This window comes from Salvelinus namaycush, chromosome 28 (genome assembly GCF_016432855.1).
Source record: "Salvelinus namaycush isolate Seneca chromosome 28, SaNama_1.0, whole genome shotgun sequence".
In the NCBI taxonomy this organism is placed as follows: domain Eukaryota; kingdom Metazoa; phylum Chordata; class Actinopteri; order Salmoniformes; family Salmonidae; genus Salvelinus; species Salvelinus namaycush.
Genome location: NC_052334.1, coordinates 45977712 through 45998893, shown reverse-complemented (window position 1 = coordinate 45998893; position 21182 = coordinate 45977712). Strand labels below are relative to the sequence as shown.

Genomic DNA, 21182 nt, shown 5'->3' with positions numbered 1-21182 from the left:
GAATGTGTTATATTCTACATTTCACATTTTCACAACTTCCTTTCAAATGGTATCAAGAATATGCATATCCTTGCTTCACGTCCTGTGCTACAGATTTGGGTATGTCATTTTAGGCGAAAATTGAAAAAAAGGGGCGGATCCTTAAGAGGTTTTTTAAAGCATAAGTTTCACAAATCTTGTTCATTGCACCACTCATACAAATGTGGATTCTAATGAGTCATTTATTTTGGAAATTCGAAAGTAAGAAGAAGCACTATGTACTGCAAAAAGCTGATGGCAACATCATGGGACTTGAGCGTTTACAGCATTTGTCCTTTATGCCGTTAACTAGTCACGTGACAGGCTACAGCTCATATAGTCATGTGATGAGGAATCGCCACTAATATTATCCAGCAAACAACAATTCGAAAACAAAGTCGTTCCTTGCGTTGAGAGTCAATGAATGTCACCAAAATGAGGATTCTGTAAGTATTTCCATGATATAATTCTCCACATGTTTGATTGTTTAGAATAGGACAATAATAACTACTGAAGTCCTTGTGGTTTTTGCTTCTAGCTAAAAGGCTAAATTGTTGACCTATTTTACATGAAGACCTTTGAGCTATAACAACGTTACTTCCTTCTTAAAATTAACTAAACTATTCTGGAGATTTTGTTTTGTTCACGATTTCAACTGAGGGAGTTGTCGAGAATCTCTGCAACCTTGTATAAGCAGTAGCGCAGATCCTTTGTTTAGCCCAGAGTTCAAACGTTTTCAGAATGTTGTACTTTAATTTACTAGATGTATAATGCTCTCGCGCAATTTAAGACATTTATGAATGGTTTTCTCTGATATTTTGTTTTTAAACACCCTCTCTTTTAAAAATGTTTTATTTTAGGTTGGCCTTCTGTGTCCTCCTATGCAGCTCATTGATTTTGAGTCAACATCTTGAGGCTGATCAGGACATCTTGTGAGAAAACAACCCTAACATTGTAAAGCTTTTGAAAATGAACTGCTACAATGTGTGATTTTTTTTTTTTTTTTTTACCATCATTTGAAGCTACTTCACATAATGTATTTTCAGGATACCAGAAGACTGGACTCGTGTAGGCAGGATCGACCCCACAGAGAAGTTGGAGCTGACCTTTGCTTTGAGGCAGCAGAATGTGGATCAACTGGAACACCTGCTGCTACTGGTTTCGGACCCTGGGTCGGCACAATATGGTAGAAATAATTGATTATGCTGACAACGGCAAACATTTTAGGCCATTTGATTTTGAAGCGATTAAACTTCCTGACTTTTATCCCCTCTGATAATTGATTTTGCATTACCATGTACTCCTTTACAGCACTGTCAATTCTGTCTGTTTTAGGCAAGCATCTGACTCTAGAGGAGGTGGCCGCTCTCGTACGTCCATCCCAGCTGACCCAGAAAGTGGTTCGTCACTGGCTGCAGAGTCACGGGGTCACAGACTGCCAGACCATCCTCACTCAGGACTTCCTCCAATGCACCATGAACACGCAGTAAGGGCCTCTCTCTCAAATCACATGCGCCGACTACAACAAGTGTAGACTTTACCGGCAAATTCTTGCTTAGAAGCCCTTCCCAATGATGCAAAGTAAAAAAAAATATATATATATATAATAGTAACATGAGGAATAAAGTATACAAGAATAAAGCTATATACAGGGAGTACCAGATCAATGTGGATTTGAGGCCTGCTTATTGAACATCTCATTCCAAAGTCATGGACATTAACATTGCGTCCCCCCCTTTGCTGCTATAACAGCCTCCACTCTTCTGGGAAGGTTTTTCACTAGATGTTGGAACATTGCTGCGGGGACTTGTTTCCATTCAACCACGAGCATTAGTGAGGTTGGGTGATTAGGCCTGGTTCGCAGTCGGCATTCCAAATCATCCCAAAGGTGTTCGATGGGGTTGAGGTTCAGGGCTCTGTGCAGGCCAGTCAAGTTCTTCCACACCGATCACAACAAACCATGCTGAAACGGGAAAGGGTCTTCTCCAAACTGTTGCCACCAAGTTGGAAGATTTTTATTTTTATTTTTTACCTTTATTTAACTAGGCAAGTCAGTTAAGAACAAATTCGTATGTCATTGTATGCTGTAGCATTACGATTTCCCTTCACTGGAACTAAGGGGCCTAGCCCGAACCATGATAAACAGCCCCAGACCATTATTCCTCCTCCACCAAACTTTACAGTTTGCACTATGAATTTGGGTAGGTAGCATTCTCCTGGCATCCACCAAACCCAGATTTGTCTGTCAGACTGCCAGATGGTGAAGCGTGATTCATCACTCCAGAGAACGTGTTTCCACTGCGGTGAGCTATACACCACTCCAGCCAACGCTTGGCATTCGCATGGTGATCTTAGGCTTGTCAGGCTGCTCGGATCCACTAATTTAAAGCTGTATGTACATGAAGGCAGGGTAAAGTGACTAGGTATCAGGATTAATAATAAATAGAGTAGCAGCAACATAATGAGTGTAAAAGTGTGTGTATGTTTTGTGAGTGTGCATAGTCAGTCCGGGTAACCATTTAATTAACTATTTAGCAGTCTTATGGCTTGGGGTAGAAGCTGTCTTGAAACCTGTTGGTCCGAGAGCCGAGGCTCCAGTACCATTTGCTGACGTTGACTCACTCACTGACAAGCTACTTCACACAGTTTCTCAGTGTGAAAAATGTGACGTCTCCATACAAATTCTCAAATTATTGGGGGAAGTCATTATTGTTGGTAACAAAGTCAGTGCCACATTCAGTAGTGGAGCATTACAGATAGAAATTGAATGAATAGAGCTGAGTCCTGACTACATGTCAGATGTATATTAACTCGACATAATATATTTATATCTGAACGTTCCACAACGCTGTTCACTGCTGGCACATGTTTTACCACCCATGTCTGGGCCCAAGAAAAACAAATCCTAGATCAGCATTCCTTCGAGATGCTTTATGAACACAGTCCCTGAGAGTGAGGCTTTCTCCTTCTCCTGTTTCAGAGTGGCAGAGGCCTTGCTTCCAGGCATTGAGTTTCACCGCTACGTAAGAGATGGCATCTTCCTGGTGAGGTCATCATCTGCATACCAGGTGCATGAGGATGTTCTCCAACATCTTGACTTTGGTGAGCAGCAAGTTCATCTTGACTATTTCTGAGGTTATCGACAGTAATGCTGTTATCTTATAGCTCGTCTTGTAATAGTATAACAACAAATAAGTTAAGAGTATGACAAACAATGTTATGGATGTGATTTGTTTTTCCACCCATAGTTGGAGGTGTTCACCGCTTTCCACCCAAGGGGCAGGGCCTCAATGAAGTCTTGACAAAGAGGAGACGGTCTGGAGCGAAGTTTCATCTTGGAAACACACCCGCCACCCTCAGGTCTCGCTACAATCTGACCGCAGCGGACGTGGGTTCAGCTCAGAACAACAGTCAAGCCGTGGCTCAGGTATTTGGCCACTTGTTACGTCAATACAATGGGACAGCTGTGTCAGACTAGAACAGCTGATAGAAAATACAGGGGGCAAACGTTTTGCCTCATTCTAACAATGAACTTGCCTGTCTGACATAATGTGAAATGGGAATCTGAATTGAGCCTTTAATCAGCCCACTTTGCTCAGTAGCTCTTTTTCCCATGGTTAAATAAAACACTAAACTGATCTTTGGTACTGTATACAAACCTACAACTACTGCCGGGTAGACCCCACCCCCCTCACAGATAAAGGGTGAAATTTGTATGGTGGATATGGTTTCATTGAATTCCAACATAGCTGTCATCTTATCATCTGTCCAGTTCTTGGAGCAGTTCTACCACCCTGCTGACCTGGCTGAGTTCATGACGCTGTTTGGACGGAGTTTCCAGCACCTGTCTAAGATTGACCGGGTGGTGGGTGTTCAGGGAGCAGGGAAGGCCGGTCTGGAGGCCAGCCTGGATGTAGAGTACATCATGAGCACAGGGGCCAACATATCTACATGGGTCTTCACCAATCCAGGTATACTAACAATGACAAACCAGAGTGTGAATGTAGCCTTAGTCACGTGGCCTGTGCAAAAAAAGGTTTATTTTCATTTTAATAATTTGGCAGACGTGACTTATAATAAGTTAATTGAACTAAGGAATTTGAGATGACCGCATATCATCATTGTCGCAAGTAGGCTAAAACCTTTCCAAAAAAGCTCCTCGCAACGGCCATAATGCTAGTGAGGTCAAATACCCAGTGGTATATATATTTTTTGCCTCTTCCAACTGTATCTTCAGCTATGTCTCATTATATTACCAGTCAAAAGTTTGGACACCTACTCATTCAAGGTTTTTTTTTTATTTTTACTATATTGTAGAATAATACTGAAGACATCAAAACTGAGACGACACACATGGAATCATGTAGTAACCAAAAAAGTGTTTTAGATTCTTAACTTTTGCCACCCTTTGACTTGATGGCTTTGCACACTCTTTGCATTCTCTCAACCAGCTTCACCTGGAAGGCTTTTCCAATAGTCTTGAAGGATTTCCCAAATATGCTAAGTACTTGGCTGCTTTTCCTTCATTCTGCAGTCCATCACATCCCAAACTATCTCCATTGGGTTGAAGTAAGGTGATTGTGGAGGCCAGGTCACTCTCCTTAGTCAATTAGCCCGTCCACAGCCTGGAGGTGTGTTGGGTCATTGTCCTGTTGAAAAACAAATGATAGTCCCACTAAGCGCAAACCAGATGGGATGGCGTATCGCTGCAGATTGCTGTGGTAGTCTCCTCTGAACAGTTGATGTTGAAATGTGTCTGTTACTTGAACTCTGAAGCATTTATTTGGGCTGCAATTTCTGAGGCTGTTAACTCTAATGAATTTATCCTTTGCAGCAGAGGTAACTCTGCGTCTTCCTTTCCTATGGCGGTCCTCATGAGAGCCAGTTTCATCATTACATTTACATTTAAGTCATTTAGCAGACGCTCTTATCCAGAGCGACTTACAAATTGGTGCATTCACCTTATGATATCCAGTGGAACAACCACTTTACAATAGTGCATCTTTTAAGGGGGGGGGGGGGGTTAGAAGGATTACTTTATCCTATCCTAGGTATTCCTTAAAGAGGTGGGGTTTCAGGTGTCTCCGGAAGGTGGTGATTGACTCCGCTGACCTGGCGTCGTGAGGGAGTTTGTTCCACCATTGGGGTGCCAGAGCAGCGAACAGTTTTGACTGGGCTGAGCGGGAACTGTACTTCCTCAGAGGTAGGGAGGCGAGCAGGCCAGAGGTGGATGAACGCAGTGCCCTTGTTTGGGTGTAGGGCCTGATCAGAGCCTGAAGGTACGGAGGTGCCGTTCCCCTCACAGCTCCGTAGGCAAGCACCATGGTCTTGTAGCGGATGCGAGCTTCAACTGGAAGCCAGTGGAGAGAGCGGAGGAGCGGGGTGACGTGAGAGAACTTGGGAAAGTTGAACACCAGACGGGCTGCGGCGTTCTGGATGAGTTGTAGGGGTTTAATGGCACAGGCAGGGAGCCCAGCCAACAGCGAGTTGCAGTAATCCAGACGGGAGATGACAAGTGCCTGGATTAGGACCTGCGCCGCTTCCTGCGTGAGGCAGGGTCGTACTCTGCGAATGTTGTAGAGCATGAACCTACAGGAACGGGTCACCGCCTTGATGTTAGTTGAGAACGACAGGGTGTTGTCCAGGATCACGCCAAGGTTCTTAGCACTCTGGGAGGAGGACACAATGGAGTTGTCAACCGTGATGGCGAGATCATGGAACGGGCAGTCCTTCCCCGGGAGGAAGAGCAGCTCCGTCTTGCCGAGGTTCAGCTTGAGGTGGTGATCCGTCATCCACACTGATATGTCTGCCAGACATGCAGAGATGCGATTCACCACCTGGTTATCAGAGGGGGGAAAGGAGAAGATTAATTGTGTGTCGTCTGCATAGCAATGATAGGAGAGACCATGTGAGGATATGACAGAGCCAAGTGACTTGGTGTATAGCGAGAATAGGAGAGGGCCTAGAACAGAGCCCTGGGGGACACCAGTGGTGAGAGCACGTGGTGCGGAGACAGATTCTCGCCACGCCACCTGGTAGGAGCGACCTGTCAGGTAGGACGCAATCCAAGCGTGGGCCGCGCCGGAGATGCCCAGCTCGGAGAGGGTGGAGAGGAGGATCTGATGGTTCACAGTATCAAAGGCAGCCGATAGGTCTAGAAGGATGAGAGCAGAGGAGAGAGAGTTAGCTTTAGCATCATAACATCATAGCGCTAGATGGTTTTGACAACTCCACTTCAAGAAATTTTCCAAATTGGCTGACCATGTCTTAAAGTAATGATGGACTGTCGTATCTCTTTTGCTTATTTGAGCTGTTTTTGCCATAATATGGACTTGGTCTTTTACCAAATAGGGCTATCTTCTGTATACCACCCCTACCTTGTCAGAACTGATTGGCTCAAACGCATTAAGAAGGAAAGAAATTCCACAAATTAACTTTTAACAAGGCACACCTGTTAATTGAAATGTATTCCAGGTGACTACCTCCTGAAACTGGTTGAAAGAAGAGTGTGCAAAGCTGCCATCCAGACATGGTGTGGCTACTAGAAATTGAAATATAAACTATATTTTGATTTAACACTTTGTTTTTTACTACATTATTTCATAGTTTTGATGTCTACACTATTTTTACTATTTTCTACAATGTAGAATAATAAAGGAAGAACCCTGGAATGGGTGGGTGTGTCAACTTTTGACTGGTACTGTATGTTCATACTAATATACCACTTTAGAATGAAGCAATGTATTGGGGTTGCACTCTTAGTACAGGTAGGTACTATGCTGTTGAAACAGCCTTTTTCTGATAGGGGTTTGATAATGGGATACTGCTTGACTGCTCCTCAGGTCGGCATGAGACCCAGGAGCCATTCCTCCAGTGGATGATGCTGCTGAGCAACATGACAGACATCCCTTGGGTCCACACCATCAGCTACGGGGACGATGAGGACAGCTTGTCCTCCGCCTACATGATGCGCATCAACACTGAGTTCATGAAGGCTGGTGTACGGGGCATTTCTATACTGTTTGCCTCAGGTTAGTCTGTGCTAGCCTGTGCCCAAATCTGTTATGCCAACACTCATTGTCGAGCAGTTCACGTGACAATGACCAATGGTGTTGGCAAAAGCGCACAACTAGTTCTGGAACCAGGCTAAGTCGGTGCCACTTTTTTTTTTTTTTTATCACATTTTCTGTTTGACTTCTTACTTAGAAGTGCTTACGATCTTGATCTAGTAGTCAGAGACAGCAGACTTAATAAGATATAGACTATTTGAATAGTTCAAACTCAAGCAGGTGTTGTAGATGTTGTAAGAAGTGAGGTGGCCTTGGTTTTTGTGGCGCTGCCATTTAGTTACTCTGGAAATATGTGCGCAATATCAGATGAGTCAGGCAGGCCTATGACACATGAACAAGTCACCATGTATGATTGAGTAAATTGACTACTAAAATTGTGGACCACGGGTTTTTTTTGTAATCCATAAATCATCTTGAGTAATAATTTCCTTAGCGTTTGCTTTCATACTTGAACTGTCTTGCCTCAGGTGATAGTGGAGCTGGCTGCAGACACTTGACCAAAGAGAATTCTTTCCGACCAAGCTTTCCTGCATCAAGGTGAGTCATTTCCACTGTCGAAATAAACTAATGGCACTTGCATTATTTGGGTATTCATTGTTTTATTTGAATCCATGAAGTGTGAAAAGTATTCAATCCAGATGTGTGTTATAGGCTTTGCGGTTTTTAAAGGGAATTTCTCGATTGATTTCACATGTGCAGTGTTTAACGTGGCAACAGCCTTTAAATGCTGCAGTGCAATGACGTGTGCCCATCTGAGGTGAAATACTTAGTCTTGTCTCTAAACTAGTCAACAATAGTCTGTTTTGTAATCTGAAATCAATAGAAGAAAACCAGTGTCTTTGTGGGGTCGGTTTTCCAGTCCATACCCAAATCTGTTCTCCGAAGTTAAGTTTATATGCTTTCAGCCCATACGTGACGACAGTGGGGGGAACTTCATTCAAGAATCCATTCAAGGTCACCTATGAGGTCACTGACTACATTAGTGGCGGCGGCTTCAGCAATGTTTTTAAGATGCCGGACTACCAGGTAATAAGAGTGTCTATACAGGACATAAACCCACGGATACTGCCATAGGTTTTCCCAAATATGTGCTTTTTTTAAAGTGATCTTTAGAATTTGGAAAACTATATGTTGTACGTAACTGAGTAAAAAGACTAACATGTATTCACTATCAGGTTAGGTACACAAAGGTTCTCAACAAATGAGGTCCTGTCTACTGGTAGAATTAGCCATCACTGATGCACACTAAATGATGTGTGAAGTATTTATTTCCGTATGGTTTATTTGGAATAGAGACTGATACCAACACGTTGATTGTTTGGTCAATCATCTGATAGCCTGTCACTTTTTGCCACAGGTCAGTGCTGTGGAGGGTTATCTGAAAGCAGTGTCGGGTCTCCCTCCAAAGACGTACTTCAACACCAGTGGACGGGCCTACCCAGACATAGCCGCTCTCTCAGACAACTACTGGGTGGTCACCGACAGGGTACCCGTCCCCTGGGTGTCTGGTACTTCGGTAAGAAAATAGTATCTCATAGGGTGAATCTCCAAAAGTATATTTTGTTGATTCCTCATGTCCTCTCACAACCTCAACAGATTGGAGAAGATCCGAGGTTCCTTCTCTCAAACCCCCAATATACTTTGAGAAGGAGGCAAAGAATAAACTCAAGACTTTTTTAGATTCCCCTATAGACTTTTTTTCTTATCTCCCAAATATAAAGTTTTCAACTATCTGTGAAATATTATATTTACATTTTTAGTTCTTTTAGACTCTCTTATCCAGAGCGACTTACAGGAGCAATTAGGGTTAAGTGCCTTGCTCAAGGGCACATCGACACATGTTTCACAGTCGGCTCGGGGATTCGAACCAGCAAACTTTCGGTTACTGGCCCAATGCTCTTAACCATTAAGCTACATGTCGACTCTTGATCATGTAATGTATTAACAATTAATATTTACTCACGTGTTGTTCTTTAGGCCTCCACCCCTGTGGTTGGTGGAATCCTCTCTCTGATCAATGACCAGCGCTTTCTGAAAGGCCTGCCTTCTCTGGGCTTCCTCAATCCCCGCCTGTATCAGCTGCAGGGCCAGGGACTCTTTGATGTAAGTCACTGATCATTAGATATGGAGAAAGTAAGACTAGTTTCTTGTTGTGTATGGTAGTGTCATGTATTTATCTTTTGTGTATATTCACAGCAGTGGTGTAAAAACTACCCAATAGTCATACTTGAGCTAAAGTAAATATACTCTAATCAAAATATACCTGGTAAAAAACTAGAGTAAAAGTATTTGGTTTAAAATATACTTAAGTATCAAAAATAAATGTAATTTCTAAAATATCTTTACGTATCAAATCAAAAGTTTTAATCACTCCTAACCACACAGCATTTACTTATGGATAGCTAGGGGCACACTGTAACACTTAGACATCTTTACAAATGAAGCATTTGGGTTTAGGGAGTCTGCCAGATCAGAAGCAGTAGGGATGACCTGGGATGTTCTTTTGATAAGTGGGTGAATTTAACAATTTTCCTGTCCTAAGCATTCAACATGTAACGAGTACTTTTGGGTGTCAGGGAAAATGTATAGAGTAAAAAGTACATTATTTTCTTGAGGAATGTAGTAAATGAAAAGTTGTCAAACATAAATAGTAAACTACAGATGCCCCCAAAAACTACTTAAGTACTTTACACCATCTGATTCACAGCAATGGAGCATCTTGTGTAGGGGTCCTAGAGTTCTGCAGATGTACTGCAGGGGATCTGCAGCCAGATTAATGTATATAATTTGAGAACCCCTGATTTAGTGTTTTGTATTCTGAACACCACCAAAAGATGGCAGTAGAGAAGAGTCATTGCGTTGCTCCTGTCATTGCATTTACTGACTGCTTTCTGTTCCTACCCCCAAGGTGACTGATGGTTGTCACCTGAGCTGTCTGGACGAGCAGGTCCAGGGGCAGGGTTTCTGCGCGGCACCGTCGTGGGACCCAGTCACCGGATGGGGAACGCCCAACTACCCTGCTCTGCTGGCTGCGCTGGTGTTGGAGAAATGAACGCCTGGTGCTCTGTTCAGAAAGTGGAAATGTAACGAAGGTAGTGTGTGGAACAAACCTTTGTCTGCGGTGTAGAGTAGGGATTGTGTCGGCTCTATATTTGTTACATTTCTAGCTGCAACATTCTGAACGTTTCACCTCAGAATACACCCCTGACAATTTTGAAGTATTTCAGCTGCCTGCTTATATGGTGTCTAGCAATGTCCCCTTCCATTGTAAATTACACTGGACAGATACTTTATTTTTAAATGGAAAATGCAATTTTGGCGTATCCTTCGTCTCAGGTTGTTTGATATTTTTTGAAGGATGGACTCATTTAATGTGGTCAGTGATGTAAAATGTACATTCTCACTGTTACAAGTTCATCAGTCAGCCATATGATTGTAACCAGATCAGGTGGGGTAATCAATGACAAGGTACGTAGGCCGGGGGGGGGGATAAAACAACAAACACCTGTTTATCTTGTTTATGCATGCGTGTTCTGATAATATTTCTGCTCAAAGGGGGGTAAAGTTAGGCCCATGCTATACATTTATCTGAATCTTGGACAAAGTTTTGTATGAGGAGAGAAGCAACATTTACCACCATGGCGTTACTGATTTTAAAATATGTTCTGCTGTGCTTGCACACAGAGGCCTATACCAAATACTTACCGATTTAAAATCTTGATGTGCTCATTGAACAAATTAATTCTGCTAATCTCTATCCACCAGAATTGTTGCACGTGTTTTTACTTTTTAATAGATTTTGGGGGAAATGGTCCATGCAATGTATTAAAGACTGCATATGTCACATTGATTGTAAACATGCTTGTTAACTTGAGTTTTGCCTTTAGGAATTAAACTGTGTACTTACTGGTGGTGAAATTGTATTTCATTCTGTGTATCTGTAATTGTCACTATTCAGTCTAATCAACCACAAATGGATATAAGAACAGGATGACTATCCATAGGTCACTGTCTGAGTATCAAACTGCAGAGCAAAATCAGATGTGTGGCAGAGAAAGGGGAAAAAAAATTAAAACGTGGCATTCTGACCATTTAATTGAAAAGACATGTCATAAATACGTTTTAACATTGTAAAACAGTGAAATGAAAGGTTTTCTTGCAAATTCAGCAGGCTGTGGTGTGAAATAGGCTTTAAGAAGTGCCTTTATTTTATTACTCATCGTTAATGCAGTCTTTGGGAAAGTCAATTGAATGCATTCAACTGAAATGTGTCTTCCGTATTTAACCCAACCACTCAATCAGCACCCTGTACAGAACCAATCAGTCGATATGAATCAGTGGGGCGCTGCCTGACTCACTAGTTTTTCAGTTTTTTTTACCACGGGATAGCCCGCTAATATGACCAATAGTAGGGCAGAAGATTTCTTGAGTGCAATTCAATCTGTATATATATATATATATATATATACACTTCTCCATTTAAAAGGATTTGCAATAGCAGTCCTTTTGGTTTAAATTTCACGGGAACCATGGCATGGTGTCATTTCCTGTTCAGAGCTAGGCTGCGTCTTAATTTATTTGGCTGCATCTCTTGTCTGTCTTAAAGGTACTAGCCCCGACAACCCACCCCACCCTTAAACATGAAAGCCATCTGACCCTAGCGTCTTGAAATGTTTGCACCCTCTATAGCCATTATGGTCTTTAAAAACACAAATCTAAGAACGTTTGAAAGTGTTTTTCTGTTCAGATTTATCCATTGGTCTGACAAACATGCACGCCATGAACCGCTTTCATTGTGCTTCTGCATTGCTTGCTCGTTGGGGTTTTAGGCAGGGTGTCTTAAAGCTCTTTGTGATGCAGCTTTACAACTGATGTAAAAAGGGCTTTATAAAATACATTTGATTTGATGATCTCTAACTTGTGAGCATTGCACATGTAAAACTTAGCACAACTGCCAGTGTGGTTTATTTTGTTCTGCAATAGATTTAATTAGGCCCTTAATTATGTTGTAGGCAGCACAGTCGGACGTGGAAGTTTGGACCTGTCAGATAAAGGAGACCCTCACAGGCAAGAGGATGTTGTTCCATACCTGCTAGAGATACGTGGAAACTCTCGCAGAACAACAGTAAGTCGCGTAAGTAGTTGCTACATCTCTGACCTAAGGTTTTATCCCATCTCTAAACACCCCTTTCTGTCTGGCTTAGCCCTACCAGTAATGACTGCCGCGTTCCTATACCTTGCTGTGTCCTGGTCCCTCAATCTCTTGGCTCTGCATAGCTACTCCCTGTTACTTTATACACTTATCACCACCTCCTGCTGTCACCTGACCCTTTCCACTACATATCCCAGAAACATGAGTTCCCCCTCCCCTGCTTAATCGATTCTACAGTCGTGGCCAAAAGTTTTGAGAATGACACAAATATAAATTTCCACAGAGTTTGCTGCGTCAGTGTCTAGATATTTGTCAGATGTTACTATGGAATACTGAAGTATAATTACAAGCATTTCATGAGTGTCAAATGATTTTATTGACAATTACATGAAGTTGATGCAAAGAGTCAATATTTGCAGTGTTGAACCTTCTTTTTCAAGACCTCTACAATCTGCCCTGGCATGCTGTCAATTAACTTCTGGGCCACATCCTGACTGATGGCAGCCCATTCTTGCATAATCAATGCTTGGAGTTTGTCAGAATTTGTGGGGTTTTATTTGTTCACCCGCCTCTTGAGGATTGACCACAAGTTCTCAATGGGATTAAGGTCTGGGGAGTTTCCTTGGGCCATGGACCCAAAATATCGATGTTTTGTTCCCCGAGCCACTTAGTTATCACTTTTGCCTTATGGCAAGGTGCTCCATCATGCTGGAAGAGGCATTGTTCGTCACCAAACTGTTCCTGGATGTATGGGAGAAGTTGCTCTCGGAGGATGTGTTGGTACCATTCTTTATTCATGGCTGTGTTCTTAGGCAAAATTGTGAGTGAGCCCACTCCCTTGGCTGAGAAGCAACCCCACACATGAATGATCTCAGGATGCTTTACAGTTGGCATGACACAGGACTGATGGTAGCGCTCACCTTGTCTTCTCCGGACAAGCTTTTTTCTGGATGCCCCAAACAATCGGAAAGGGGAGAATCAGAGAAAATTACTTTACCCCAGTCCTCAGCAGTCCAATCCCTGTACCTTTTGCAGAATACCAGTCTGTCCCTGATATTTGTCCTGGAGAGAAGTGGCTTCTTTGCTGCCCTTCTTGACACCAGGCCATCCTCCAAAAGTCTTCGCCTCACTGTGCGTGCAGATGCACTCACACCTGCCTGCTTCCATTCCTGAGCAAGCTCTGTACTGGTGGTGCCCCAATCCCGCAGCTGAATCAACGTTAGGAGACGGTCCTGGCGCTTGCTGGACTTTCTTGGGCACCCTGAAGCCTTCTTCACAACAATTGAACCACTCTCCTTGAAGTTCTTGATGATCCGATAAATGGTTGATTTTAGGTGCAATCTTAGTGGCAGCAATATCCTTGCCTGTGAAGCCCTTTTTGTGCAAAGCAATGATGACGGCACGTGTTTCCTTGCAGGTAACCATGGTTGACAGAGGAAGAACAATGACTCCAAGCACCACCCTCCTTTTGAAGCTTCCAGTCTGTTATTCAAACTCAATCAGCATGACAGAGTGATCTCCAGCCTTGTCCTCTTCAACACTCACACCTGTGTTAACGAGAGAATCACTGAGTCAGCAGAGAGTCAGCTGGTCCTTTTGTGGCAGGGCTGAAATGCAGTGGAAATGTTTTTGGGGGATTCAGTTCATTTGCATGGCAAAGAGGGACTTTGCAATTAATTGCAATTCATCTGATCACTCTTCATAACATTCTGGAGTATATGCAAATTGCCATAATACAAACTGAGGCAGCAGACTTTGTGAAAATTAATATTTGTGTCATTCTCTCATTGTCAACTTTTTGGCCACGACTGTACATGAAGTCTTCTGACCTGTGTGCCAACACTTCACACTACATAATCCACTCAAATGGATTTAGCCTTCCTAACTGGATAGTTTTATGTTGATGCTTTCATACTGTTATATTTTCGCTTATATATTTGTATAATATTTTCTAGGTCTGACATGATGTCCCCGTCAATCACTGATGATAGGAACGCTCAGTTGACTACTCGGCTTGAAAGGTAAATCGCTTTTCTTAGTATGTCTCCATCATATTTGTCCCACTGTATTGGGGTTAGTCATTGGAGGTTTTAAACATAAATGTTCACCTTTCAGCCTGGAGAAAAGGTTGAAGGCCATGGAGAAGAGAAACTGGATTGTACGCTGTTTTTTTCAACACTGTGCAGCGATTTTGGAAAGTCTGCAGACTAAGATGACTCTGTCTACTGGCTGCAATCCATAGGCTGGTCCTGTAGCGCTCTTTCTATTGTGGCCTGGTCAGAAAGTATGCAGGTACTGCAGTCAATTCAGTGTTGTTGAACACTGCATCACACCCTAGCATATCACTGCTGTTATCTAAATCTCATTCACCCAGGTGCTTTGAACTATATGAAAGATTTCTATCATAATTCTGTGATTGAAGGAACAAGTCACCTCAATTCCACCCAAGACTGGAGTACGTGGATGTTCTCCAGAAAGACCATACAGTCTGGTCCAAGGTGTCCAACAACTTGGGGGACAGTCTGCTCTGTGCAAAGCAGCGTGCAGTGATGCTGCATAACATGTGCCGTAGGGCAGCAAAGGAGAAGCACCTTATACAAGCAGACCTACAAAATTGCCTTTTTTTTATTGCCAGAGAGAGTTGGGGCTTTTTGAAGAGGCCCTTGCTTCTCTTGGGCAGTGTGAGGCTGAGTGCTGCTCCGAAATAAAATGCAGAACATATTAAAGCTCCAGCAAGCATTTTCAATGTTGGCTAGTGATGGCTCGGTCAGCACAGATGTAGAGGAGGACAGTGATTCAGAAGATTGAGGAATTAATGTCTGTCTGTGTTTGCGTGTGAGTTCTATAGGGACAAACTATACACTGAGTATTCCAAACATTAGGAACACCTGCCCTCAGAACAGCCTCAATTCATCGGGGCATGGACCTGTACCCCTGCACATTGACTCGATACCAGTACCTCCTGTATATAGCCTCGTTATTTTATTGCTACTTTTTAAACTTTATTTAGTAAATATTTTATTAACAGCATTGTTGGTTAAGGGCTTGTCAGTAAGCATTTCACGGTAAAGTCTACACCTATTGTATTCGGCACATGTGAAAAATACAATTTGATTTGACTCTACAATGTGTTGAAAGCGTTCAACAGGGATGCTGGCCTATGTCGACTCCAATGCTTCCCACAGTTGTGTCAAGTTGGCTGGATGTCCTTTTCCCTGTTCCAGGCCCAGCTCCACTCCCATCTCCAGGCCCAGCTCAACTCCTATCTCCAGCTCTAGGCCCAGCACCACCCCCAGCTGAAAACAGATATTCTAAAAATCAAACATTTGCTCCATCTTTTCATAATCAGCAGACATATTGGCCCAGAAAATAATAAGTGGTAGATGGCCATATATAGCAAAGCCCACCGTTGCCCTTTAGCGAGAGCAGTGGCCACAATGGGTATCTGTTCAAAGGGAATGTCATGATTGTCTAAAGTAATGGGTCAAGCCACTGCCTGTACTGTACATGTCAATGTTGTTCATCTCAATGACCAAGACATTACAATTCTGCATTGAAACATTGTAGAGAGTGTTGCATCTTACTTATTGTGAACTTGATGCCACGGCCTGCCTCCAAAATGGTAGATAGTTGGTCCATGCCATAGTGGGAGGGCTTTTTTAAAAACTCTATTCCACCTGGCATGCCCTCTACTTCAATGACCACCTTCTTGGCAGCCACAGCCATATGGAACTCTGCCATGTCCACTTGCTTCATCTAAACAGAAACAGAAATAAGGCTTTAGTGAAGGAAAATCAAGTGTACACATTATTCCAAGCTTCTACCAGTGATCCAGAAATCTGCTTACTTGAATATCAACAATGTAAACCAACAAGGCACAGCTACCACATATGTTTTTATAAATCAAATGTCAGCCCTCTCTGCCTGAGAATTTTTTTAAGCTTGCTTAAAAGCGGAGCAGGACCGTTATTTAATTGATGAATCACAGATCTACAGTACATTTTAATAGTCAAATAAAATTATACATACTATACTTCTGGTTGAATAAGGCTTGTACTCCTTGCACCCTAGCCTTGTCAAACCCTTAAACTTTGACTGTGAAGCTGCAGGTTTGACTAGATGTAACAAAAAGAGGCACAGTACCGTATGAGTGTGTTTAAAGGCATTATAGATGTATAATTTAGATGTAGGATCTTAATTTGAGTCAGTTTGCTACGGCAGGAAAATAATCGTGCAGTAACAGGAAATGTGAATTGTTATGTGGATTATAATAAATTGGCATTTTTGTCAGGGTTGCTACATATTTCACAAGGGAAAATCAAGTCTGATTTTTTAAATGTGTACCAAAAAAGTGTACAGAAAACTTGCCGATCAGATCCTGGCCCTGAACAAATTCCTTTCCCCTTCCAGATGAGGCTGTGCTGACTGGTATGGGGTCGTCGGGGTTGTGAACAATGAATGCTGTGTCGACCCCCATACCTTCCAACTCAATAACCTAACAAAAAATTAGGTAGAAATAGACAAGATAAATAATAAATGAAATTAATGTAAGAAAATACAATACCTAAAAATACTTATAGGAAAAGTGTTGTCGAAAAAACTGAAATCCTTCCATAAGAAAAATGCCTGTTCTCGGTATTTTAAATCTGTGTCTCAAATCTAACTCCATCTACCAAATCCAAATACTTTTGAGGTAAAAATTTCAACATTTCATGACTTACTATTGTGACCCTATATGTTGCCACCATTGATTTCAACTGTCTTAAATAAAATTTGACTTTTAATGCCTTCCCCTGCAACTCCTGACCTCCTGCCTGTAGCTTGCAGGCCACCTCACTGTAATGGGCTTTTGTGGCAGGTGGTAATGCCTGCCAATGCCTGCCGTTTGCTCTGGGTACCAGGTGTTAAGAGACGCGGTTTGGCGGGTCATGTTTCGGAGGACGCATGACTTGACCTTCACCTCCCGAGCCCGTTGGGGAGTTGCAGCGATGAGACAAGATCGACAAAGGGGGTAAAATATAAAATAAAGACTGCACAAACCTTTTGCTTTAGGGTGATCCCTCATAAACAGGTTGTAAGCTGACACGTTACATGTGTAGAGCTTCATTTTATTTGAGGGACAGACTCTGGGCCAATTTTCTTCTTTCATTCCCTAACCAATTCTAGAGGAAACAATAGGAAGATAACACAATAGTCAATAATACTGAATCACATTTTCAAATCAGAGCAATTGCACATAATACTTTATTAAAAGAGTAGACAAAAATATTGCTCCACCAACTCAGCTTTTTACCGAGCAGATGATTTGAAAAAGGAGCGCTTATATAAACTAGAGGCAAAACACAAATAGCCATGGGAAAAGTTTAAATAACTTGAGAATTACCATTATTATCACAACAGCAGAGGATAGGATCCAGGATTTGAATGTTCTTTTTTCATGAATTTGAAGTCATAACCCTCTGATAGCTAGCCAAGGGGCAGGGGTAAGGAGACCTGACAGCAGCAGTTGGTACTGTCATATAGTGGGTGTGTCTTAGTAAAATTGTCTGGATTTATGGATGGTTCTTGATTTGTAGAGTGATGGGATGCTTTGAGACTTGGCACTGCCGAACCATACCACCCAAGGAAGCAGAACGTTAGGATTCTTTCAATTAATGTCTTATTTAAAAAGGTGAGGCCAAAGGAAGTAGTCCTAAGCCAAATGTTTTGCCCAGAACCCACGGAGATATTACAAAAAAGACAAAACCATTTCTTATGTTCACAGAATACAAAACAGAACATTAATGACCCTCACCTCCATCACTCTCTCTGACAGGCGACTCTGGGATGCTGGCCTTCTACGCAGAGTTGCAAAGAAAAAGCCATATCGCAGACTGGCCAATAAAAAGAAAAGATGGGCAAAAGAACACAGACACTGGACAGAGGAACTCTGCCTGGAAGGCCAGCATCCCGGAGTCGCCTCTTCACTGTTGACATTGATACTGGTGTTTTGCAGTTACTATTTAATGAAGCTGCCAGTTGAGGACTTGTGAGGCATCTGTTTCTCAAACTAGACATTCTAATGTACTTGTCCTCTTACTCAGTTGTGCACCGGGGCCTCCCACTCCTCTTTCTATTCTGGTTAGAGCCAGTTTACGCTGTTCTGTGAAGGGAGTAGTACACAGCGTTGTATGAGATGTTCAGTTTCTTGGCAATTTCTCGCATGGAATAGCCTTCATTTCTCAGAACAATAGACTGATGAGTTTCAGAAGAAAGGTCTTTGTTTCTGGCCATTTTGAGCCTGTAATCAAACCCACAAATGCTGATGCTCCAGACACTCAGCTAGTCTAAAGAAGGGCAGTTTATTGCTTCTTTAATCAGGACAACAGTTTTCAGCTGTGCTAAGATAATTGCAAAAGGGTTTTCTAATGACCAATTAGCCTTTTAAAATGATAAACTTGGATTAGCAAACACAATGTGACATTGGAACACAGAAGTGATGGTTGCTGATAATGGGCCTCTGTACACCTATGTAGATTTTCCATAAACAATCTGCCGTTTCCAGCTATAATAGTCATTTACAACATTAATAATGTCTACACTGTATTGCTGATCAATTTGATGTTATTTTAATGGACAAAAAATTTGCTATTCTTTAGGACATTTCTAAGTGACACCAAACCTTTGAACGGTAGTGTACATGTAGGTAGAGTTATTAAAGTGACAATGCATAGATAATAACAGAGAATAGTAGCAGCGTAGAAGAGGGTGGGGGCAATGCAAATAGTCTGGGTAGCCATTTGATTAGCTGTTCAGAAGTCTTATGGCTTGGGGGTAGAAGCTGTTTAGAAGCCTCTGGGACCTAGACTTGGCACTACGGTACCACTTGCCATGCGGTAGCAGAGAGAACAGTCTATGACTAGGGTGGCTGGAGTCTTTGACAATTTTTAGGGCCTTCCTCTGACACCGCCTGGTATAGAGGTCATGGATTGCAGGAAGCTTGTACTTGTACTGGGCCGTAGGCACTACCCTCTGTAGTGCCTTTCAGTCGGAGGCCGAGCAGTTGCCATACCATTGTTAGGTTATCATTTTGAGTAAATAACTCACAGACACTAGAGAAGCTGAATTAAGTTCAATTCTTCCCAAAGGGTCAATACAGCTGTAATTCAGACAAAAGACATTTCACACAAGCACTGATATTTAAACCCTTTCTCCTAGGCTGAGTCTCCTCCTACCCATCTGTACAAACATCGTTCTTTACTGCTAGGCAGGCCACTAGTGATACGGGCCATACACTTTTATTTCTCCCTTAAGCTGCCCTGACCTCACGGCTGGGTTTTTTGCAGATGCATGAGGTTACGACTGTTCAGAATGATGATATGATAAGAGGTAATGATTAATAAGATGACTATTTATCGATGAAATAGATATATATATATATACCTTACAGAGGTTAATCCAGGAGATGGTAACTCTTTAAACAACCTCCTCCGTGGTGTCCCAAATCCTAATGAGTTAATTGTTACCTGATTAATTTAATCAGGTAACAATTAAGCATAGTTAGTGGATTAAATAAATAACAGTCATCAGATTAATGAAAGTAAAGTCAGAACACTAGCGAAGTTGTTTCCATTATATGTTGTCCCATGTGGCTCAGTTGGTAGAGCATGGCGCTTGCAACGCCAGGGTTGTGGGTTCGAGGGTTGTGGGTTCGATTCCCACGGGGGACCAGTACAAAAAAAAAAAGTATGAATGTATGTACTTGTAAGTCGCTCTGGATAAGAGCGTCTGCTAAATGACTTAAATGTAAATATGTTGGCTGAACCGGTACACTATTGTTATGTTATTGTAATGATGATTTTGCTTCTGTTGGTAAACCCTCTCACCCTCTCACCTTCCCCCCCTACTCACAAGGCAGGCAATACGCTCGACCTCATCTTTACTAGATGCTGTTCTTCCACTAATCTCATTGCAACTCCCCTCCAAGTCTCCGACCACTACCTTGTATCCTTTTCCCTCTCGCTCTCATCCAACATTTCCCACTCTGCCCCTACTCGGATGGTATTGCGCCGTCCTAACCTTCGCTCTCTCTCCCCCGCTACTCTCTCCTCTTCCATCCTATCATCTCTTCCCTCTGCTCAAACCTTCTCCAACCTATCTCCTGATTCTGCCTCCTCAACCCTCCTCTCCTCCCTTTCTGCATCCTTTGACTCTCTATGTCCCCTCTCCTCCAGGCCGGCTCGGTCCTCCCCTCCTGCTCCGTGGCTCGACGACTCATTGCGAGCTCACAGAACAGGGCTCCGGGCAGCCGAGCGGAAATGGAGGAGAACTCGCCTCCCTGCGGACCTGGCATCCTTTCACTCCCTCCTCTCTACATTTTCCTCTTCTGTCTCTGCTGCTAAAGCCACTTTCTACCACTCTAAATTCCAAGCATCTGCCTCTAACCCTAGGAAGCTCTTTGCCACCTTCTCCTCCCTCCTGAATCCTCCTCCCCCCCCCCTCCTCCTCCCTCTCTGCGGATGACTTCGTCAACCATTTTGAAAAGAAGGTTGACGACATCCGATCCTCGTTTGCTAAGTCAAACGACACCGCTGGTTCTGCTCACACTGCCCTACCCTGTGCTTTGACCTCTTTCTCCCCTCTCTCCCCAGATGAAATCTCGCGTCTTGTGACGGCCGGCCGCCCAACAACCTGCCCGCTTGACCCTATCCCCTCCTCTCTTCTCCAGACCATTTCCGGAGACCTTCTCCCTTACCTCACCTCGCTCATCAACTCATCCTTGACCGCTGGCTACGTCCCTTCCGTCTTCAAGAGAGCGAGAGTTGCACCCCTTCTGAAAAAACCTACACTCGATCCCTCCGATGTCAACAACTACAGACCAGTATCCCTTCTTTCTTTTCTCTCCAAAACTCTTGAACGTGCCGTCCTTGGCCAGCTCTCCTGCTATCTCTCTCAGAATGACC

At 42.9% G+C, this 21182-nt stretch overlaps 1 protein-coding gene and 1 long non-coding RNA gene across 3 annotated transcripts; both read left to right on the top strand.

The window, feature by feature from the left end:
• The first annotated feature begins 334 nt into the window (after positions 1-334).
• tpp1 (tripeptidyl peptidase I) lies at positions 335-11006 on the top strand. Its single transcript, XM_038967268.1, has 13 exons — positions 335-464; positions 879-950; positions 1065-1204; positions 1354-1504; positions 2999-3120; positions 3267-3445; positions 3791-3989; positions 6861-7049; positions 7556-7625; positions 7994-8114; positions 8446-8604; positions 9066-9191; positions 9997-11006. Exons 1-13 carry the CDS (start codon positions 439-441, stop codon positions 10138-10140), a joined length of 1698 nt encoding a protein of 565 aa, XP_038823196.1. The 5' UTR covers positions 335-438; the 3' UTR covers positions 10141-11006.
• Positions 11007-12104: 1098 nt separating this feature from the next.
• LOC120023621 lies at positions 12105-20915 on the top strand. 2 transcript variants are annotated; one of them, XR_005472720.1, is made up of 3 exons: positions 12105-12222; positions 14196-14261; positions 20871-20915. It is a non-coding gene; the product is annotated as an uncharacterized LOC120023621 (long non-coding RNA). The 2 variants fall into 2 exon arrangements; XR_005472721.1 differs by lacking the exon at positions 20871-20915 and adding an exon at positions 14356-15163.
• Positions 20916-21182: the final 267 nt, after the last annotated feature.